The 24,260-nt window shown below is 37.2% G+C and overlaps 1 protein-coding gene across 1 annotated transcript in view; it reads left to right on the top strand.

The window, feature by feature from the left end:
- The first annotated feature begins 3,262 nt into the window (after nt 1-3,262).
- The window catches only part of GPCPD1 (glycerophosphocholine phosphodiesterase GDE1 homolog (S. cerevisiae)), a 38,051-nt gene continuing 17,053 nt past the window's right edge, over nt 3,263-24,260 (top strand). The window contains 9 exon segments of the mRNA XM_009074028.1: nt 3,263-3,311; nt 9,576-9,660; nt 10,587-10,671; nt 16,446-16,521; nt 18,336-18,377; nt 19,643-19,766; nt 22,838-23,084; nt 24,191-24,257; nt 24,260. The exon segment at nt 24,260 is cut by the window's right edge and continues 83 nt beyond it. Coding sequence (XP_009072276.1) covers nt 3,263-3,311; nt 9,576-9,660; nt 10,587-10,671; nt 16,446-16,521; nt 18,336-18,377; nt 19,643-19,766; nt 22,838-23,084; nt 24,191-24,257; nt 24,260 — 776 coding nt within the window.

The following is a 24,260-nucleotide window of genomic DNA, read 5'->3' as shown; positions in this document are numbered from 1 at the left end:
TTCCATGAGGAAATAACTGAGATTCAGGTGTCCCTTTATTTGCTTGCATGTAGTTGCAGTCCATGAAAGCTGACCAAAGGGAGAAGTAGGGCATAGGATGAGGGGCAATTGCTTGTGCCCAGGTTAGCCTTTGGATGCGTGTAGCTGCAGCAGATGTGAATTCAGCTTTATTACTTTAGGGCCTGAAGATTGTTTAAAAATGATTGCAGCACAAGGACTTCTGGTTTGTAAATCTGCTCAATTGACTTTGTTAGTATTTGCTGATTAGGAAGTGTTTATCATTTTTGATGTGACTTGTTCTAACAATTTTCAGTTCCCCTAAGCAGACAGTTATGACACTTCTGAGCTGAGGATTCTTTATATTCTCCTAAACAAACCTGTCTTTATAGGTGTGGGGAGCAGAAAGGATTTTGTTATTCTTTGTCACCTTCTTTGGTTAGGCAGTGCTGAAGGAACATCGGGTTTAAAAGCTGCCTGACAATTACAGGTTGGAGGATTTTATTGTCTAAGGTTTCTTGCCATTCCCTTTTGGGAATTAAATTACACCCTCTTCTCTGGAACTTCATCAGTAACTAGACAGCTAAACTTACACTTCCCCCCCCCCCAAGTAAAATATTTTCTTATCATGTCTTGAAAGTACAGAATGCTTTATGAGTGCATGGTAATGTAGAACATAGGCTTAATTCCTTAAAAGAAAACGGAGCTGGTTTTAACTTGCTATGTGTTTACATACAGTGCTTTGCTAGAATAGATGCTTCTTCAAGATGCCAAGTAGTACTTGGACCCTAAATTTGAATGTAAGTGCAATATTGTAGCTGCAGTTCTGCTACAAAAATCATGCCCATGCTTGGTGATGTGGAATTTTTATTCTCCTGGTATACATCCCTTGGGTCAGTTGAATAGGTCTTTAAAAAAAAAAAGCCTTTTGTGTAGAATTTTGACAATTTTATGAAGTCGGTTTATCCAAATCTCATTGATAGTAGTCTCACATAGTAGTCAATAGTAGTCTTATTAGTAGTGAATTACAATAGACTGCTGCTATACAGAAAAGTAATATTATTTTGCTAGGCAGTCTAGAAAAGTCCACAACTGTCTTGCAAGTAGATACACAGAATTTTTACAAGATTGGCTAAAAAGCTTTGTAGACATAAGAGGATTTTAGATTTTTCTCTGGGAATGGATGGGTTAATTTGCAGTTAGAAAAGACATGCTGATTTTCATTAAGTTTAATTTTGAGTCAAGTTGCATCAGCTTTAGAAACAGCATTTTTTCAAGGCAAAAGCATGTTGTTGCTTTAGGGAAGGCTTCAGCTTTCACCTACTTCTTTGTAGTCTTTTGCAAGGCATTTTTGCCTATTTCATCTCCCCTTTGGCTCCTCTGCCTTTTCAAATAAAGGTTGTATCCCAAGCAAGGACCATTGGTGAACACAGCCAAGGTCCATACTATTCAATATCATCATAAATGCACACTAGTAATTTATATTCTCTGCATTAAGCTGAGATTTTTGTCATACTGGACCTGTTTCATGAGTCCAATCTAGTTTTACAGCTGAAACATGGTGCGCTTCTCTGTCTAAACGAGCTGCTAAAGGTAAGTGCTAGAATGTATCACCTGACATACAGACCACCTAATGACACGTCTGGGACAATCTTTATAAAGTGTATGCCCTTTATGGATTTCCTGTTTATCATGTTTATCAAGTGTGCTTATTTCTACCTTCAGTAGCCTGGATTTTGTAATTAACAGGAATGTTACTTATAAAATACTACACGTAGAATGGGAATATGTGACCAGAAGCATCTATATAACTACTATTTTCTTGCTCTCATTTTACCACTGAAAAGTCATCTTCCTTATCATGGAGAGGGAAATACAGGAGAAGAAAAAGGAATGGAAAGGTGGGCATAGTTAGAATAGGAATAGATTGAGAGGAGGAGGGGAAGATCTTGAAGAAACAGTTAAGGTCTGAAGTTTAAATATGTACAGTAACTTTCTAATTGCTCATGAGGATGGATTATGAGCTTTTTTTCCCCCCCTACTTGGTATCTAACTTTATCTTTTCTTGCTTTCAAAGCACATGTTAAACTGTCCTGTGCCCCTTGAAGACAAGAGCTTGTAGTAGAGCTAATGAAAGGCATGCTTTTCTCTAGTGTCGTTAGTTCTTCTTGACATTATTATTAAAGCTGTTACTAAAGGATTGCTGACCAACATTGTACTGAAATAAAGTGCTTTTTGTCCTGTTCAGAAATAGCAATAAAAACATGCTACTTGCTTGGTTTAAAAACAAAAAGCTCCCCATAGTGATGTAAAGAAACAGATTAGTTGAGACCATTGCAAAGTTAATTCTGCATAAAATTAGCATAATTATTTTGCAGTCCATGTCCAAATGAGTATACTTGGGTGATGACAGTCTAGCAACGTGTGTACTTGGACCTTGTTATGACTGCTACTTTTGTAAATAATATAAAAGCATATATTACATCAATACTGTTCCTGTTGTATTGTGAGAGGGATTCTGACAGTTTTCTTTTCATCAAGTTGTTGTGTATTGGAGGAGAAAACTGAAGGAGGGTCAGTCCTCACAATTACTGTCCTGGCTAGAGGCTATAGGCAGTCTCTTTCTGCTGTGCTGTTTTGAAGACTGCTTGGTGCTTCTAGTTGCTGGTGCTTTATGTGAAAGGCTGAAAGTAGGGAAGCAGAGTCCATGGTGATGAACAAGCAGAGAGCTGTCACCTGTTATGGGTTGTTCTCCTGTTCTTTCAAGGTGGTAGTGCTTCTCAATGGTAACTTGCCTGTATTTTGAGGAGTATGCTGCAGAATAGCATATATGAGACAGAAGTTACTATTTGCCAAAGGTCAATCTTAAATGCCTTACAACTTCCAATGGCCTATTTGGGAGCAAAATTAGTCAAAAAGAGAGTTTTGAAAAGTCTCTGCTGGTCACTAATGAATGCTGTATGATATTGATACTTGCATATAGTATTTGATTTAGTAGTCTTTTTTTCTTCTGCCAATGTTGAAACAGTGTCTTCTGTAGCTGAATGCTGTTTTCTGGGTCTACTGCTGGTTTTAAAGAGATTTTTATTTTTATTGCTCACTCATACAGTAATGTCACAAGTGGCTTGCTTACCTGTAAGTGGTGGGATTTGTGTTTCCTCTTACTTAGGTCAGCAATAGATACAGTGATTGTTCCTGAAATCTAGTATCTTTTTCCTTCCACTATAGGAGATTTCAGCTATCCTAAGACAAAAGTTCTGCAGATATGACCTCTTCTCATGTCACTTTTGAAGTAAGAGGACCATCAGTACCAGGTACCCAAACCATGCTTTCTCCTTTTTTCTATGGTTTACCTAGAAGAGAACTGAATAGAAGAGTATTCAAAGGCTGTTTTGTCTGTTTTCCTCCAAGGTAAAAGAACATGTTAGTTTGAATATCAAAATGATAAGTAATTGTAAAATATATTAATTAAAAATTTCACATAGGAATTTGAAAATGAGCTGAGAAATAATTTTCACCTCTATCTCCAAACAAGAGTTTCATAATGTGCTAGACATTGTCATGCTGAATTAGTTATGATTGTTTTTAAATCTTCTGTTTCTAGTTGTGGAGAACCAGACTGACACTAGTATGTTCTTCTTATGTGGAAGTGAGCATTTGTATGCTGAACCATGATAGTTAGACCTGCATTGACATGTTTGTTCTGTTTTTATTCTCCCTGCGTTCCTGTTGAAAGTTCTTACAAGCTGAGACCTCTACTAGGAGTTAAGGACAGAAAGAATATGCAGCTTAATTCAGTATGCTGTCTATGCAAAAATGTGTAAAAGAACTTCTATAATCAAAATGAGGAGCACAAGGTATAAGATGTATAACACAAAGATTTAGTGCTGATAAACTGTGCTTACTATGTTGACCTTCATCTTTAGGAACTTTGAAGGAAGGTGTTGTGGTTTAACTACAGCTGGTAACTAAGCCCACACAGCTGCTTCCTTACTGATCCCAGTGGGATCAGAGTGAGAATCAGAAGATTAAAAGTGAGAAAGCTCGTGGGTCTGAGATAAAGACTGTTTAATAAGTAAAGCAAAAGCCATGCCATGCAAGCAAAGCAAAACAATGAATTCACTTGCTACTTCCCATGGTTCCAGCCATCCCCAGGAAACCAAGGCTTCACCATGTATAACAGTTACTTGGGAAGACAAATGCCATAACTCCAAATGTGTCCCCCCTTTCTTCCTCCTTCCCCCAGGTTTTATTGCGGAACATGATGTTGCCATGTTCCGTGGTCTGGAATATCCCTTTAGTCAAGTGGAGTCAGCTGTCCTGGCTGTGTTCCTTCCCAGCTTCTTGTGTACCCCCAGCCTCCTCGCTGGTGTGGTGGGGCGAGAAATGGAAAAGGCCTTGATGCATTGCACTGCTCAGCAATAGCTAAAAAATCCCTCTGTTGGCAACACCGTTTCTAGAACAAATTCAAAACATAGCCTGTACTGGCTACTGTGAAGAAAATTAAGTCTACCCCAATGAAAACCAGCACACAAGTTCACCAAAAAGTAATTGATGTTTTCCTCACAGAAGCAGATGAATACGGGAGCATGTACAGACTGGCAAAATTCCTGTTACAGGGAAATACCAGATGGCGTTAAGTGTCTGTTGCAGTTGGCAGGGAAGAAAATTATAAAAACATTTTACAAGTTTTGACAGCTGCCCTGTGTAGACCTCTCCTGTGTTTCTCCCATGTGGGCATTTGGGAGCTGAAAACTGACGCACAATGTAGATATAAAGCCTTTAGTAAGGAGTAGTGTTTTTATACCGTTCTGGAGAAAACTTCTGTTCTGGTTTGAAAGCAAACCAGTGAGAGACTCCAAGTCAGAAATACAATTTAATAGGAAAAACAAAACAACAAATGCAACAGTACAAAAAGAAACCGCTGACAGTCAGAAAACCACTTGACACCCTGTCAGTCAGGGTATTAGTAGTAGCGATACCGAGAAGCAGACTGAAAGCAGGAATTGAACGGTTAAGGCTGAAAATATAAAGGATAACTTTACTAATAGCACTGTTTCAGCTTAATTAGCAAAATAGCAAAGATTACACAGTACAGACAAGAAGCTTCACTAATGGTGTTGTTTTGGCTTGTTTGGCAAAAAGGTGCACCTTATCTATAAGGCAGTAGAACTACCTAGGCTCAAAACATTGGCAGTAGGAGGAAAATTAAGACCGTATAAGGTGTGGAATGAAGAAACAAAATGTTCAAGATAGAAGCAAGGTCAGCAAGGCATGCAAAACCGAACAAAGGGGTAAACGATTGCACAATAAGGGTGTCCAAAGGGTACTGAGGAAGAGGAGGTGCTTCATCTGAACGACAACTGAACGACCACCAGGACCATGGGACTGATGCCAAGAGGGAGGAGGAGTATATGATAATGATTTGCAAGAACTAATTATAATGATAACCACCCATTCCTGGAAATAATGACTATGTATGAGCATTTAATGTATATAAACTGAAGTTTTTGTCCCTGGTTGCACGTTTGGTGGAACGATCCCCCTTGTGCCCAGCGCTGAATAAACAAATACCTGCTACTCAGAGATACAAGTCTGTGAGTAGTTCTTTTCCAGGCTTTTCTTGGCATCAGTTATCCGGTTAAATGGTGGCTGCAGTCCTCCTGGAGTGATGGGTCTGTTGGAGCAGTGATCCCACAGATCCGGTCCTCTCCCGAAGGTCCAGTGGCAGCTCTTGTCCTCTGTGAGTCCAGCAGGCAAAGGGAATCTGTGCTGGTCCAAACCCCATCTTATACCCTTATGTGGGTGGGAATGCTTGGCTCCCCCCCTTGGGGTGAAGTATCTCACAATGGGACAATGTAATTCTATGCATGCATGGGTCCTTGACAACACATTAAACAGAGACAGCCCCCTGAGGGAGCCATCAGGGATGAATAGGAGATAATGATCACTGCCATCACCTGCTTTAACAGCTTGTGGAGAGATTAATACAATATATACCATGGGTTACCCCCTACATTGTAACCAAGGATAACTTCAAAGAATAAATTGACCTTAGATCAAATGAGACTGTAAAGCACTGGTGTAGCTCGGCAATTGCAAGCCATGCTCTTTGTCCTGTTTCCAGTGTTGCTTCCACAGTTGTTGTGGCGCTGTCCCTAGCAAAGTTGACTTTGGATGTGTAACTTTTTCCTATGCTAATAATACCTGCAACAAAAAGTAGAATTAGTGAGAACTAGATCCTGCCTCAGGGGCTGTTGATAAAGAATTACCTGAAAATAATTACCATATGTATAGCATAAAGAGGTTGCTTCTGCTTATGACAATATTGACCTGGGAGAAGAGCTTTGAGATGCAGCAATGGCAATATGCAGTCTTGTGAAAGAAAGGTAGGTTTTCAGAGCTGTCAGCAGTTCTACAAACAGCAGAATTTCCAGTTTATTTAGAAATGTCATGTACTGATTTTGTTAGTTCACCATGGTGGGTAGTTAGTTGGTGAGATAAAAATCCTCACCTTGAGCACTAACATGCTCCCTGTGTTCTTATCACTGTTCCTTCCTGTTGATGTTAAGGCCTGTGATTCCAGGGCTAACTGGCAGGATAAAAGGGCATCATCAGCACAGAAATGATGCTCTGACTTACTCCGTCTAACCACGCCACTTCTGGAGTCAACATTGTGATGTTGCCCAACACATTGATTCAGGGTTTTACATATTTGTGACATGGAATGCTTCATTTTTGCCTCATCTTGGTGGAATAAGGTCACTGGTTGGGACACAGTCCCGTACCAAGTGGCTGCTTGGTGGCTAAAGATTAGCTGTTATGAAATGAATAAGGGAGCTTCCAGCTCTCAGCACAGAAATTCTGCCCCAAAGCAGCTGACCCAAGCTGACAAATGCAATGTCGGTGAGGCTGTTGTAAGCTTTGAGACTGGGCAGAGGACTTGGAGTAGCTTCCTTTGCTGTAGCTTGAAGGAGCTCTGCCAGTAGCAGCCTTGGGATTCAGTGACAAAGGGAGAGAAGTTGAGGACCCCTGAGCATAAAACACAAAGCTGAACGAAACCCCACTGTGTTTAGAATTGCCTATGAAAAGGCAATTTATTATACATTTCATATGTGCCTTTCTCAGGATAATTGAAGCAGTGTTTTACAAATTCTGGTTTAGCCTCAGTGTAATTGTTGAAGGGAGTTGAGGAGTGACTGTGCATCATACTCAAATGTTGTGTTTTTTGTGTTGAACCTTACTGAGTGAGACGTAGTAACTGAATGTTCATGCATGTTTGTTTAAAAGAGAAGGCAGAAAACTATTGTAGCTAGCTCCTGTTAAGAGGAATATAGTTTAGATGACCCTTCAAAGGTTGGCTTCTGTGTACACTATGATATATTAAGTACTGCTGTTTTAAACGGGTATCAAAATAGCTTCTTTTTAATATCTCCTGTCAGAAATTTCATGGGTGGTATTCAGATGGTCTTCCCTCCCCCCTTTATCTCTTCCCTGCAAAAACAAACCAGCATGTGCTTCAGCACAGAGTGGAAAAGGGAAAGCACCTGACATAGGCAGTTGTGTGCCGTGAATTGCCTAAGTAAGTGTACTCATAATGCAGTCTTTGTCTTACAGTGAGCATCAGAAAGCTTGGACTTACTTTTTTTTTCTTCAAGGAATTGCAACAAAAGATGTTTTTCTTTTAAAAAAGGATTGGAGTTCAAGATGTTGTCTAAAATTATTTCAGTAAACTGCTTTTAGGAACAAATTATCTTACTTAATTTCTGGCTTTTGCCGATTTTTTTCCAACCCTTGGGTCTGCAGAGGTTTCTTACATGAACAGTTCTAGTGGTGTCTCTTATTAGTATAACTGGAAAAAATGGACACAATTTTAGAGGCATAAGGACTTCCTTGAAACTGTGATTTCACGCTTTCAAGTTTCAGCTATGGTATCTGGCTTAATAAAAGGTAGTATACATGGGTTGCGCATAGCTTGTCTACTTTGTATTTTAGGATTATTATGGCTCTAACACTTGCTAGTGGTTTGCCCCTTTGAGAACAGGAAATACCCATAATGGATGCTGGTATCATTCTTTTGTTGTGTCTAAATATGCTTTAAAACTTCATATTTTTACCTTCTGCAACAGATTTTATTTCTTCTGTCTAAAAGTATTGTTTAAACCCTATAAAAGCTTAAGTACTAATTTGTCCTTTCCATTTGTATTTAGCATTGTTATTGTTCTTACAGTCAGATACATCTAAGTTTTATATTAAAAGCAAGGGTAAGTTGCAATGTTAACTTTAACTCTGGGATATCCCAGAATCAAATATACTATTGTAATCTTTTGGATTCTTTCTGTATATGTGTATGTATTAAGGTAGACAGTGTGAGAGTTTTATGTGGGTTTTATTGTGTAACAGTTTTATGTTTTTATGTGCAATAAAAACTGAAGGCATAGCAGCAAAATTAATTTTATTTCTTGTCGTGATAAGCAGAAGAACTAAAGGGCCAGTAAGTGCCGACTGAGTGAACCATTGTAATCTTTTGGATTCTTTCTGTATATGTGTATGTATTAAGGTAGACAGTGTGAGAGTTTTATGTGGGTTTTATTGTGTAACAGTTTTATGTTTTTATGTGCAATAAAAACTGAAGGCATAGCAGCAAAATTAATTTTATTTCTTGTCGTGATAAGCAGAAGAACTAAAGGGCCAGTAAGTGCCGACTGAGTGAACCAAGGGAAGAGATAAATCAAGACAAGTAGGCCCTGCCCTAAAGAGCCATTAAGTGCTGAGGGAGGGGATGGTGACAGTGATTTCTGAGAACTAATTGTAATAATAATGACCACCCGTCCCTGGAAGTAATTAATATGTATGAGCATTTATTGTATAAAACCCATGTAGTTTTTGTCCCTGGTTACACAAGTTTGGTGGAGCAATCCCCCTTGTGCCTAGCGCTGAATAAACAAATACCTGCTACTCAGGGATACAAGTCTGTGAGTAGTTCTTTTCCAGGTTTTCTCTCTGCATCAGTAGGAATCAGATTAATTGGATGTGTTGCCTTGGGAATAAAGCTAGCAACCTCCTGTTTGTGCTTTCAAGATTGTTGGTGTGAAAGCACCAACATGTGTTTTTAGACATGTGTTACTTAGTACTGTGTGTGTATGTGTACATATATTTTTATGTTTTTAGACATGTGTTACTTAGTACTGTGTGTGTATGTGTACATATATTAAAAAACACAGTATCTAGGAAGAAAATGCATTATCTTGACATTAAACGTTTTACAGTGGAAATTGACGTGCTGCGTTTCCAGAGATTTTTTTAACAGTGTTATTACTTCATAACAATTTGGAAGCCAACCCTTTTAAGGGCTGGGGTTGTCGTAGTCTCTTTCTCAGTGAGACGCTTACGATGGTGAAGAAAGTGCTATTGTAGTTTTGGGTAGGGAAAAATTCCTTTCTAAACTGAAAAGAGGAATTTTTAGGTGGGTGATTCTGGTGTATATGTTTAAAATATTTGAAGGTTTTAACATGTAGACTTAATAATGCCTTATGGACTGGAGTAATGTGGGTTTTTTTCTGGTTTGTTTTTTTTAGGAGAGGTTTTTGCAATATGTGGGAGCTGCAGCACTTTGGGAAATTGGAATCCACAAGTTGCAGTGGTCCTCCAAACTGATGATCAGTAAGTTGTTTTCTTTGATTTTTTTTTTTTTAATTTTTTTTCCATTTGTTCCATTTGAAGTAGATGGAGTTCTGGTGCAACAAATTTATTCTGACTTTATGTTTGTAAACTGTTGAGCTACAGGTACTATTAGTAAAACTCCAGAATTTCTTGTGTTGCCCTTGAGCATTTTGAATGCTTAGGAATCTGTGCAAGGAAACATTTAAGTTGGCTATGCTTTTCTAGTTACAGATAATGCTTCTACTTTTATGGCTGGCATTTCAGTAGTTTAGTTGTAGGTATTTTGTATAAGAAACTGATATAGGATAATTCTTACTCCTGTAACTATGCAGCAAGTTATTGGAAATGTATAGGTTAAAAAGAAAGCAAACACTATAAACAAGTTATTATTATGGCTATAAAGTGATGGGAGAAGATTATTTAAAATGAGAGTTGCTTCAAAACTCTTAAGATGGGGGATGTGTTTATAAGCATGCAAGTACATGAAGAATGCGGCAGAGGAATTCAGTACTTTCTTAAAATGCCGCTGGCTTGTTGCAGTTTGTATGCTGCAGGAAAATAGTTTGCAATATGTATTTATAATTCTGTCAGTGACTTGCTATGTGATCTTGGACGAGTCTCTGAATTATTTCATCGTGTTTGCCCCATCTGTTAAATGAGGATGAGAATTCTTAATCTGCTAGAGCATTTCAGATCTGTAGGTTAAAGAGTGCAGTTTCGAGTCAAGTATTTATTGTGTTTTGTGCATGGTTGGCTAAGTTACCTTTGCAAAACTTTTCTTGCAACATTACACTGATTTATTTATTTATTTATTTATTAGAATATCACTTAGATCTATGTCTGAGGTGGCTGTTAGACTGTATTTTGAAACTTTTGGGTTTTTTTTGTTTTTTTTGTTTATTTGTTCGCGGTGGTTTTCTCTACAGGGAATTATGGAAAGCTGCTGTAGAGCTTCCAAGAGGAGTTCCTGTTTGTTATCGGTATTTTAAAGGCTACTTCCTAGAACCTAAGGTATGTACAGCCCTTTCTGTGTTAAGTTTACTCATCCCTAGTAAAAATTCCTTTATTTGAATTAAAAGATTTCCTGAGTTAAACAGGAGTTTTTTAGAAATAAATCTTAAATCGGAATGTATGAAACATCAAAACACTTTTGGAAGTACAAGCAGTTCAATTCTGGAAATATATGAACATATGCTGTTAACTTCAGTTAGTTCTGTTAATTTATCTTCTCTCTTTTACCAGTGCTAGTGTTTTAAAAATTTCAGTGTTAAATAACTGACATCATAATAAAGCTCAAATGATATGGTGAAGTTCTCATAGTTAGAATTGAATATGGACTTCAGATCTCTAGCACAGGAGGAGAAAAATGGTTTGTGTAGGAGGTGTATGTAAATTTGCCTCATCTACTACAATTTTTAAAATCGCTGCAGATCTTTTTGTGAAGCATGCAAAGCCTTAACTAGCCCTGGGGCTGCATGATTAGCATACGTTAACCTTTCAGAGTGAAAAGGTGAAACAAGAAATGGAGCATCCTAGTGTTTTCTATATGTTTGTATATAGGGGGGACTTTGGGGGGAGAAAACCTCCAAGAGACGGATATAGATGTGTTTTTACAGATACTCATGTCAAAGTTGCATGTTTATTGAACGTATGTGAAGGAGAGTTGAATGTATGTGACACTAGCCTGTAAAAATCACACTGGGGTAGGGGGACATTCTTCAGACGGGTTGAGATTGGATCCAGAAAAAAGCTGGACTAAGTTGGGAAATAAGCAGTTACTCTGTAACTGTTTTTCTTGATAAGAAGTAATAATGATAAGAAATTCAAAACTACCTTTGCTGTCTTTCTTTTCTATTAATATTCTGTAGCTGTTCACCCTGGGCTTTAGTTCTTAATTTAAATTGGGATTATGGAGGCTGTAGCTAAATGTGCAAAGGAGTTACGGAATCATCTCATCTATATCTTTTAACAATTTCAAATTGCTGTCAAGAGTACATATGTTTTTGTCAGCTGGACTGGCCTTTTCTTTCCACCCAAAAAAGTACTTGACAGAGATATCCTTCCAGTGAAGGATACTAATTTGAAATGAAACACAGTTTTGTTTTGTTTATTACAGCATGTGAAATATGCTGAAAGTGATATTTACATTGGTACTCTCAGGCAAAAGAAGGGAAGGTCAATAGCAGATTTGTTTTCCTGAGGTCAAGCTGAGGCCAAAAGTAGATTAGTTCTTACAGCCTTTCCGGAGCTCTAATGGGACACTTATTTTTTTTATAGTTTTTTAAAAATTTTTCTTTTATTTGCAAGTGCCCATAAGTTTAAAATGTAAGCAATAGCACACTAGAAAAAGCAGAGTTAGTGAGAACAGATTGGCAGAAAATGTGCTCGTAGACAATACAATTTCTGTTTTACCATTTGAAAAAGCTTACAATCTGTATTGGTGAGTGTGTTTCTTTAAGTAGGTGCACACTTTATGTACCGTGTGATGCAGAGTCTACCAAGGTAAGTATAAATTTTCTGGAATATCAGCATAAAGAGCTACTGTATATAAAAAGGAGGAAAAAAGAAAGCCACCTACAAAACAAAGGATGTGAATTGGTGGGGTACATGGTTAACCACTTTGTGGTATCTAGTTTGTATCTGTTGAGTGCATGGGACTTTATTTCTGTTAACATAAAGTCTTCTGCAGGAAAGAATTCCAGCTACAATATTTTCTTCCTCCTTTTGTAAATATTTTTAACAATTAAAGAGTAAGATCCCTTCATTTTCACAGGACTGTCATGCACAGTATGGTGCAAGTGAGGCAGTATATGGAGAACTTTAACAATTCTGATAAGAAAAAGATACTTATAAGTTAAATTATTCTGAATATTTTTATTTCAGTAATTTTTTCAATAGGCATTGCATGTGATTAATCTCCTAAATTTGACAGGCTTGTGATACATGATCTCTCAGACACTTAACTTTTTATATCAGTGCAATTTTGTGTGTCATTGTCTGTAGCAGGATAACAGATAACGTGTGTAGTTGTAAGTATGTGTTAAAGTCTGAGTATATGAATTTAATATCACTTAATTGAGTAAATCCAGCTGAAGTTAGTGTTCCCTTCTATATCAACTGCATCTATGAAGATGCTTCAGTTGTACATGGTGGCAAAGATGGGGGGATACATGTTTACACAGAGAAATGATAGTTATCCTATTATCCATAATATTATTATAGACGAGATGTGGAAATAGGTAGAATAATGGACATTGCATTAAAAACAAATAGAAAAGTATTTTCTTACCACTAAGAAAGGTCATCATTTGATTTCTGTTTTTTTTTTTACTTGAGGGATAGTATGATATAATGGGAAATTTGGTTTGTTTTTATGGAAGCATGTTGGTGTTAACATAATTGTGGTTATGTAAATAGAGCAATTTTTTAAAAAAACCCATGTAATATATTGAAATTCATAGAATTTTTGAATGAGTAAAAATAATAAATATATATAATGAACATTTTACTATAAACTTGGTGCCAGTTCTTGCCTCCTGCCTATCAACAAATTTTACTATGTTGTAAACATTTTGCTGATGAGAATTATCCTGAGCATTTTAAAAGAAAAATAAATACATCCACTTGATAAAATAAGGGAATTACTTAAGCTATTTTGCTTGAGGTTTGTTCTCTTCTTAAACATAGTTTGGCACCGGTTAGGGTACTGTGAGAGTCTTCCCGTGTTTTGTTGTACACACACCCTCTGTTTGATGTGGTGGTGGCACGTATGGGTGTGTGTGTGAGAGGCACACCAAAATGCCCCTGTTTGGAATTGGTGGTCTGTACATTGTAGATTTTGGGAACATAATTTTACATGCATTGTTTGCATGATGCGTGTTTGAAAATATTAGTAAGGAAGATATCTTATTCTGTTAAGCTATGTTCTGTATTTGTTTTTCCAGCCGGGAAATAAACGTGCAGGTTTAGGATTATTTCTTTCAAGGCAGGTGTGAAACAACTAAGCTATCTGCACATGTAGCAGGATTTGGGGGACATTTTTCACACTTGTGAGAATGCCGCTTCATTATAGAGGTTTCAAGTGAGAGTTAAATTTATTTTTTTAAAATGTAAATAAATAAATCCATTTGGTGCCCAGACTAGTAGTAATAAAGCTGAAATTCAGACCTAGTCTCAGTAATTTCTTTAGTATCAGAATGCCTTTGAAAGGCTTTAGTTAGAGTAATAACCCATGGTTAGCCTGATAATAATGAAGGAAAACTTAATGCCATGACTCTGCTGAGATAGCAGATTGTGTGTTAAACTGTTATTGACAAGACTAGAGCTATAAAATCTCTGTTTAGCTCAGGACTTTCTGGCAGGTGATTTATATGTGCTGTTGCCTTCCAAGTTAGTTACAATGGCTGAATGGCTTTGGTTAATTGTTTAGTTTTGTGCTTAATTATTGCATCTTACATAGTACAGAAATCCAGAGAGATTTTTGTCAGAAATGCAGCATCAGCAGTTTGGTCTACTTTATTGGTTTCAATATTATTGACGTAGGTTATTGTTCTTGAAATGTAGTTTTAATTAGTAAAATGCAGTTGGACAAACGTATTTGTGTAGTGTGTTTAAGATTCTTTTTTTTCTTTTTTTTTTTTTTCCCTTGTGTCTACTCTGTGTTGCCTTAAGTCAGGAAATTTGGAACTGAACTCCTAAATTCCTATTTAAGCATCCACAGAAGTGCTTTCATTTTTTAATTGTACTGGGCATCCAAGCACTTCATGTAAATTATGCATCAGACTGCTTTGACCCTCTGGAACATTATGCTAGATAGGCATTTAACCCTTATTTTCAAAAGTGTCTAATAACTACTGGGGAGGCCCCAGCTTCTCATAATGTAAGGTGACTTGATTTTAAAAGAAAATTTTTCAATGTCCTTTACAAGCTTTAAGATTGCATCAGATGTTCAGCTAATCAAAATAAAGCAACATGATGTTTGTGTTTTCTTTTTTAAAAAATATGTCTGTAATTAGTAAGGATAGACATTAGTAAGGATCCACATCATACAGTGCCATTTACTATAATCAGTGTACTGCCCAGTGAGATGGTCGATGTGTGACATTGGATAGTCCAAGCTCTGTTATGTGTTCATGGCAGGTGCAAGCGCATGCCTGCGCGTGGGTCAGTGAACGGCAGCCTCCCGACTGGCGAGCATGAGCTTCAGCTTTATAAACTGTGATTGTGACATGCAAGTGTGAATATACTGTGAAAGAGGAAAGGAACATAACATTATTTATTTTTCTAGAAATCCTATAAGTGATTGTGGCAGCAGTAAGAAGATGGGAGTTAAGACTGCCCTATAACAGGCGTAAACTGAAAACAATAGTATCATCTTATTTATATTTATATACATTCTGTGTTTAAAACATAACTTTAAGCATATGTATTTTGTTTTGTTGGTTACCCTTAAGTATAAATGCCTCTGAACTCATTAGAAAAATTGTTTTAGCTGGTACTCACAGAGCAAACTGTATTACAGGGCACTTTTTAAATGTTTGGCATTTACCGTTAACTCATCCAAAAGCATGGTAGTCAAATATGTTTGATACATGTCAAGAAATCCCATCTTGTAAAGAATTTATTAGTTGAGCTGTAATATAACAAACTATTATGATAACAAAGCATTATGGTCTGTGTAGTTACATTGCCGAGTTGGAAGCTTGTTTGGATGTCCCTGTTGTTCTGAAATCTGAACAAGAACCCAAAGTACTGGGACAAGCTGGCGTTGAAGCTTGCATAACCTTAGAAATAGTAGCAAGTCTTTTTGGAAATAAGAGTTCCTTAGGCCTAACATGACAAACTGTAGCTCTTCGACTGGTTTTTACATCTGATAGCAACAACCATGGCATCCTAAGGGAAACTTCTTAGGGTAACTGAGCTGGGAATGAGACATGTTCTTGCTGTTAGTAAGTGGTGCTTACCTCAAAGCTTCAACCTGGAAAGCTATTTCAAGCTTGAAATAAGAGATTGAGTTACTGTTCTGGTTATCTGTCTGAGTCTTGGCTAAGTTTGTCAACAAATATACTCTTTTGGTGGACAGTAATATTTTTATTTTTAATAAAATAATCTAATTTATTCTGCTGTAAGTGGAATACACTGCAAGGGCTTCATTGATGGCCGATTGGATCAAGTATTTGTGTTTTAGTTAGATGGTAAATAATTTGCTCTTCTGTACCACAGCTCAAATAACTGTGTTTTATAGACTTTGAGCTAGGCAAATTTTGAAGGAGAACCCACCCCTGCAATTGTTAACTGCATGAGTAAATGCTGAGTGCTGTTTGGAATTAGAGATGTGGGATGTTTTTCATAAACTGTTGCTGTAGTATCATGAGAAAAAAAGCAAGCACTTTTAATGCATTCAGAAACACTTGGGGTTTTTTTGTATCAGAAGGAAACTTATCAAGTAGTCCAGTGGAGTAGCTGTAAGCAATAAAGATTTAATAATTCCATGTAACTTCTTCACCATGTCAGATTCTATCACAACTTTTGTCATGTGTATATGCGACATATTAGATAGTGTCATCAGCAGTGGCAAGGGTAAGAAGCTCAATCTATTTTCTTTCTTTTTCTTTCATTCTCTCTCTCTGTTCCCCTCTCTTTCTTCTTTTTTTTTTTTTTTTATTTTCTCCTTTTTCTTTCTTGAATCTCTAAGTTTAGATCACAGTCATCCCAAACAGCTTCATGGGTAGAAAGTCAGATATAACAAAAGAAATTATTGCAGACATTTAACTTTTAAATTACAGACTATCGATGGTCCCTGCGAAGTCATAGTTCACACGTGGGAGACTCATCTACAACCACGATCAATTACCCCTTTAGGTATGGGCATTGAATGCATCTGTTTGAGGCATATACATAAGATTGCTAATATGCTGCACACTGGTTTAGAGGGATGGATAACTATAGTTTTAAAATACTTAAATTTGTTACTCTGTGGGAGGTATAGATTTTTTCGTTGCGTAACATGGGCCTTACTCTCAAAATATATGTACATAAGTGGCTTAAAAATGAAGTGGATATGAAATTCTTTGCTGTCATCCTTAAGATTATGCAAGGTTTCTTTTTATTAATTGAGTATTATAATAATTTTCTGTAAGTTTTAATTCTTTGAGACTAAGGATCCATATTGTTATTTCTAGAGAAAATGAGGGGGAGGGTATGAAGTCACTGATGTTTTTACTTAAGTACTATTAAGTTACTAAAATTTTACACCAAATATATATTTTTTTAATTAGGCTTCTTTAAGTAAGTGGATTCATGTAAATAGAAACATGAATGGACTTATTTACCTGGTAGTTTAGTGGAAATGTATTTTGGTGGAAGAAAAGATGGCATGCAGACTTGCATACAAGCTACTAATGCTTTTCTGACCAGGGGAAAAGTTTGAGTTTTGAGTGACTGAAATAACATTTGAATGTAGCTTGTAGTTCAGATCTCTTACGCTGCTATGTGATGGCAAGTTTTATGTGCTGTCTTCTCTAACATATGAAAAATATGATTTCCTCTATACTTAGGCGTTCACATCTATTAAAAACCTTCAAATGCTTTGAAAACATATCTTTTAGAATGAAGCTGGTATCAAAGAAACAGTTCGTTAGTCATGAATAGTATCATGATCGCATTCTGCCCCTGCTTTTTTTTTTTATTATTTCAGTTGAATTAGTTGTGTTTCTATTCCTGTAAGAAGACTATGTATTTGTCAGGAACTGATAAGGGAAGCAGCCTACTCTCTGCTAGGGTCTAGCTTTTATCTTTAAATTTAGATAACCTCATTCCAAACAGTTAGGATTTTTTTCCCCCAAGTAATACTCAGTGCTTCATAAGCAGCCTTGAAAATGCAGCAAACCCAGTACATTAGCACTAGGTCGTTATGATCCTAAATTGTTGCCTGTGGTTATTAGAAATTTGGGTCAGGCCCATGAGTCTTCATAGGAAAAAGAAAAAGGGATTAATTGCTGTGGAGGCAAAATTTTGTGAAGATTTATGTATTAAGAAATGTATGGTTTGCTTAGACAAGTGCAGTTCTGTTAATGCTGATGAATTTACTTAGTGCCTTAAGATTTTGATTATTCAAACTTTGGAGAGGGTAAAGATAAAACTAAGGGTTTTGAACTGAGTGTTTTGAATATTTCACTGTAGGTTGGCTTCTCTCATGTGGGCAGAATAAGAATTTTGATTGTGACTATCTTGATTTAGAAGCTTTAACTACAAGTGTGGTGCAGGAGGATAACTTTCTTGTATATTTGCAAGAAACTGTAATGTCTTTGGTACTACTTTGACAAATAAAGCATTTTGGATATTAACAGGATGTAGATATCAGCAAAATACTCTGGCAAACAGAAATTATGCAACCTTCTTGCTTTTCTCAGTTCAGATTACTTTAGGTAAAGCATGGTGTTTTGTGTGTTGATTGGTTTTTCTTGCAGAAACTAAGAAAAAGCATAAAGTGGGATAAATCTTTATAGAAGGTTGCAAAAATATGCATATTCTTTGTTTCAGTTTTCCTACCTATTTTAGATACAGTTTTTAGAAGTGAAGTGGAAAAGTAGAATTAATTTAACTTGGCAATGTTTTTGACATGTGAACGCTAATTAGAGGGTTTTTTCATTCTTTTCCCTTCCTTTTAATTCTAGAAAATGAAATTACTGTTGACGATGGATACTTTGGAATCCGTAGTAAGTGAGATATACTGACCTTTACTCTTTACCATGAATTTAATTTAAACAAAATTAAGTCGTGTAATTGAAAAATATTTGTCATGATAAGTTTTGAGAGGAATTGCCTGTGATTGCTTTCTCTGCTTATACAGTTACTTTTGTATCCAGCGTTTGTGAGTTCACACTTAGGCTGTTATCCCTTCTGGTGTTAGTATGAGACGTTTAGTCGAAACATTGTTACTCTGGTGGTGTTCAAGGTTGAAATTTGTGAACCTTAAATCGCAAGCTTCTGATTTTGGAAGTCCAAAATAGACTTAGCTTTCTCTTAATACCTAGCCCTAGAAAAAACTCTTTATGCCTAGAAAGACATTATCAGTTACTCTAAATGTACACAATCTGCCTCTTCAGCTAGACATACAACTGCCAAAACGCTTTAATAATCCCAAACCTCATGTTCTTGCGTGTCTCACTTCTGGCTGTTCTGACCCATCCACTTCTCACGTAATGCTCAGTACGGTGGTAACTCTTTATCATATTGCATACGTCTTATCTTAAAGCTTTTCCATTTTTCCTCGTGTCATCATCAAGTGATAGGTTTAGCTAAGAACTCTTCGAAACTGTGGGGTCTGCCTCAGCACCTGGTTTGGTGGCTTGTGCCTTCTGGTCATACTGGGTGGCTTGTGCCTTCTGGTCATACTGCTTGTAGGCTTTCCTTGTCCTGATGGTGAGTTTGAGGATTCTCCTCCATGCTTTGTTTCCCCATCAAAACTGTTGCTGTACCCTGTCCTGCAGACTTACACTGCTTTACTGGCATTGATTATGATGCAGTAATTTGACACCCATATCTCAAGAGTAACAGGGAGCCTCATTAATTTTCAGAGTTCCTGTCAGTGTTATTTCATGTGTTGAGAGATCTGAGGACAAAGGAATGTTACATCTACCTTTGGAGACTTAATTTAGCCCTTGACAGCATATATAAAATTAATACTGGAATACTTAGTGCTCTCCTGCAGGCAGTTTATACATGATTTTTGTTACTATTTAATTCCCTTAAAAGCCAGAAAACAGCTGCAGTGTCTGTTTTGGGTAGTTCAGAAAGACTGGTGAAAAGATGCTCTCGACCATTGCTCTTGAAATACTATTTAATAAGTCTAGGGATATGGAGGATTGTCTGGAAGATGATGTCAGAGGAACTGTATTTATATTTTTGTACACTAAACTGACTAGATCTCCCTAAAATTAGTTACTAAGATGTCTTCTGCTTCTTGTTTAAATTTTGATAGATGGTATTGAAACTGTGGATTCTGGGTGGCTGACATGTCAAACAGAAATCAGATTACGTCTGCATTATTCTGAAAAACCACCTGTAGTGATATCTAAGAAGAAATTTAAAACATCAAGGTTTAGGTAAGAGCCTGCTCATCTTGGTTTGCAATTTATTTCATGTTAATTGTCAATACTAGTAATTCTTTTTTACTTAATTAATGTAGTCTTAAAATTAATTTTGGGTTGCTAATAGGGGTATACTATCAGGCCAGTTTCCAAGTATTTAAGCACAAGGACTTTATACTTGCCTTGGTGTTTCTTGCTTTTTGGCTGGAACTGTAGTGATCTCAGGTAGTTTTCTGTTGTTACTATCAGAGAGTTTTTTCTTACTTTTTTTTTTTTTCCTTGAAAAAAGCAGATTAGAAGTAGAAGTTGGGAGAAAGGAAAGGAAAGAAGGCTTCCAGGTCTTTTTGTTGGTTACTACTTTTTCTCTGTACTAGAGTGAACAACTCTCTCTGTTTAATAGATGTAGTTAATTTTCAACTGACATTACAGATTTTTCAGACAACATGGATGGTGGAAATAAAAGCATTATTTTAATCATTTTAGTTGTTACTTAAATCAGTTTGATGCTTTTATCTGCAGAGGTGTCTCATAAAGCAGGCATTATTGTAACTATACAATTGATTGTCAGAGATGAGTATCAGTCCATATGTTTAGAGGACCGCACTATTGCTGAAGTGTTTGATATTACCCTCTTGAATTTCTGAGCTTTGGAACTTGCTCTCTCATCAATTTTCAGATTGCTCAATTAACCTGGGACTTAACTCTGTACTGTACATTATTTTGATGGTCTGATTTTGGCAGACCAGGAAAGTTCCCACTGACTGGAAAATAGTAAATATAACTCACATTATTTTGTTATATGGGGAATTATAAACAAGTCAGTCTCACCTCTGTGCCTGGTAAGATCATGGAGCAGATCTTCCTAGAAACTGTAGTAAGGCATGTGGAAAATAAGGTGGTGATTGGTGATAGCCAGCATGGCTTTGCTAAGGTCAAGTCATGCCTAACAAATTCAGTGGCCTTCTATGACACAGTTAAAACATTGGTGGATGAGGGAAGAGTAACTGACATCATGTGCCTGGACTTTTGCAAAGCATTTGACAGTGTCCTGCACAACATCCTTGTCTCTAAACTGGAGAGACATGAATTTGATGGATGTACCATTTGATCACTCGGAGTGTAAGAGATGGGCCTGTCTGAACCACATCAAGTTCAACAAGGCCGAGTGCAAGGTCCTGCGCCTGAGTTGGAGCAATCCCAAGCACAAGTACAGGCTGGGTGGAGAATGGATTGAGAGTAGACCTGTGGAGAAGGACTTAGGGGTGTTGGTGGATGAGAAGCTCATAATGACCCAGCAGTCCAGAAAGTCAGCTGCATCCTGTGCTGTGTCTAAAGCAGTGTGACCAGCAGGTTGAGCGAGGTGATTCTTCCCCCTCTATCCTGCTCTGGTAAGACCTCACCTGGAGTACTGTGTCCAGCTCTAGGACCCTCAACATAAAAAGGACGTGGACCTGTTAAAGTGAGTCCATAAGAGGCCACAAAGATGCTCAGAGGGCTTGAGCACCTCTGCCAGGGAGACAGGATGAGAGTTGGGTGTCTTCAGCCTAGAGAAGAGAAGACTCTGGGGAGACCTTATAGCAGACCCTAAAGGTGTTCCCACCTTGCTGAAGAAGGACTTTGGATAAGGGCATGGAGTGACAGGACAAGGGGGAATGGCTTTAAACTGAAAGAGGACAGGATTAGATTAGATATTAGGAAGCAATTCTTCAGTGTGCGGGAGGTGGCGAGCCATTGGTACAGGTTATCCAGAGAAACTGTGGATGCTAAATCTTGGAAATGTTCAAGACCAGATTGGATGGGATTTGGAGGAACCTGGTCTAGTGGAAGGTGTCCCTGCCCACAGCAGGCAGGTTGGAACTAGATGATTTTTAAGGTCCCTTCTAATCTAAGCCATTCTGTGATTCTGTGATACTTGATTTATTTTTTTTTCCAATTTTGATTCACTCTCCATTTCCAACTTTTCTGATGAGGAGAAAGTTTATTTAATATGACACTCTTTGAGTGAGAGTTAATACTTATGTCATGTTCTCTGGACCTTTTGCATTCTTTCCTTGCATGTTATAGCAGGTACAGAGCAATTCTGAAACCATCTCCTTATCTAAATTAGTTGGTTGAAATCAAACGTGATAAGCTGGATGCATTCACTAAATACTCTGTCCTAAAAGTTAGATGTGCCCAGGTAGTTTCTGTGGCTGTTACTTGCTCTTGCAGTGTCATTTCTCAAGTCTCTGGAGTACCTATGTTGTGACTTCTTTTTTTTAATGAGGATATTAAGAATGTGGACTTAGTGTAATGGATTTCTGTGGTTGTAATTATTTTTTTGAGATACAACTTCAGTGTATTGGCATGTAACTAAAATGATACTCCTTTTTCATCTGCTGTCTCAGTGATGCAGGGAGAGATTTAGATTACACATGTATGCTTCCACCACTGCCATTCATTCTGTGTGAAGGTTTGCTCTATATAATAAAGAAGTCTGAGTCTTATAGAGAGGCTTATTCTTCTCAGTCCAGGATTTTTCAGAAATTGCATTCAGTTTAGTTTTAAATGATCATTTAGCATTTCTCAAGAGACTTAATTACTTCAGACTATATTACATATGTCTAAGAGAATGCAGTTATCTTCCTTGTCACTGTTCACAGAGACATAAAAAGTTGTGTGTGTGTGCAGTTATCGGTAGCCACCAACATTCAGGTCTTGATCTTGATGATTGCTGCTGTTTCCAGTGCTTTTCATTAGCCTTTTGGCATTATGGGTATCAATCTGTGGAGGAAGTCTGTCTTTGGCAGCCCAAATAGTTAGCTTGGTGGAGTCTGCTTCTCAGACCACTAGTACAGTTTTCTGTTTACCCAAGTTCAAGTTTTAGTAGTGACTCGAGCACTTAAATCTGACTAAAATAGGGTTTAGACAATGACTGCAAACTTAATTCTTTTGAGGGCTCACTGCATATGGTGCTGTCCTGTAGATGGTGGTGTTGAGCAGAATGCTTGTGTTGTATGTGCTGCTCAAGCTTCTTTCTAGTTCCTTACAGTTTTCAAAGACACTCCTGTGACTTAACCATTTGTTTTGTGTTTCTGGTCGAATAGAGTAAAATTGACCCTAGAAGGCCTAGAGGAAGATGAGGATGATGAAGAGGGCCAAGAAAAAACATCCCCTACTGTCCCTCAGAAAATGGCAAACACTGTTGAATTCTCTTTAATAAGTAACAATGAATATAAGTGTCGACACTCTCAGCCAGACTGTGGCTATGCTTTGCAGCCAGACCGATGGATAGAATACACAATACGAACCATGGACCCTGATAACTTGGAATTAATCTTTGATTTTTTTGAGGTATGTGTTTTCACCCCTAAGAAGCACCTGCAGTCTGCCTTTGGGAGTTAGTTGATTACTGTGAAGATTTCACTGTAGAAACAGGGACACTGCCATTTGGATCTGTTTACACACTATTGACTCCCAGCCCATTTAGCAATAAGGTGGTCCTGGTGTGGCAGAAGGGTGTTTTTGTTCTGGGTTTTTTTGTTTGTTTGGGGTTTTTTTGCTTGTTGTTTTATCTTTTTTTTTATTATTGGGCTTTGGTTTTTTTTTTTTTTTGTTCTGCTTGTTCAGAAATCAGTACAAATGAGACTCAAGTCTCTGTAGTATTGCGTATAGTTAGGTTGGCTTGATACTTATCCTTTACCAGAGCTAAGTTTTACTTACCCTGCTTGAACGCGAATGTGTGTATGAACTAGTTACATCACAATTACTTAATCTAAGTTTTTATGTTATAAGCAAAAGAGATTTCTCTGAAACTAACTAGTGCAAATTAAAACTGGATATCTGCAGATTCTCACTACTGTATCTGTTACTTTGGACTCTGGGGTTTTTTTCCCCTGAAAGGTCCTAATATTCAAAGTCCTTTTTAAAAGAAAACAACTTTTTATCTCTTCATACTGTTTATGCAGGTGAAAGTTTTAAGCATCCTCTTTGGTCTGAAAATGCTCTTAAGATCACCTATAATTGTAAAGTGTCTACATAGTTCCTGAACTTGACTATGGTCAAGTGCACATTCTGCATGTTAGTTGCCTTCCTACTCCCTGCGATTGAGTACAGAGTTAATTTAAGCATATATATTATTCCAGTTAATTTTTATTCTAAATGTGACTTGGGCTTTTTAGAAGGCAGACTATTCCATGAATGCAATTTTGATGTGAAAAGCTTATCAAATCTGAAAGTTTTCGAAGACAAATGTGAGTATCATAGTTTTCCATTAACATTCCATACTCCTGATAGTAATTTTCATTAAACAATTTTAGCCTGGAATTAGTGTGTTCTGTAACACACAAGAAACTTCTGTTGTATCATTGCCTGTTTCTATCTTCCTGAGGAGCAAAGTAGAAGAGTTTGTTTCGAATGCTCACCTACATGTAACAATAGGTATTTTGTTTTGTTTTTAGGAAGATTTAGGTGAGAAGGTAGTACAAGACGATGTGCTCCCAGGTCATGTAGGCTCTGCCTGCCTCCTGT

This window comes from Acanthisitta chloris, unplaced genomic scaffold (genome assembly GCF_000695815.1).
Source record: "Acanthisitta chloris isolate BGI_N310 unplaced genomic scaffold, ASM69581v1 scaffold18854, whole genome shotgun sequence".
Lineage (NCBI taxonomy): Eukaryota > Metazoa > Chordata > Aves > Passeriformes > Acanthisittidae > Acanthisitta > Acanthisitta chloris.
The sequence above is the reverse complement of the archived record's forward strand: the minus strand, read 5'-3'. Positions and strand labels throughout refer to the sequence as shown.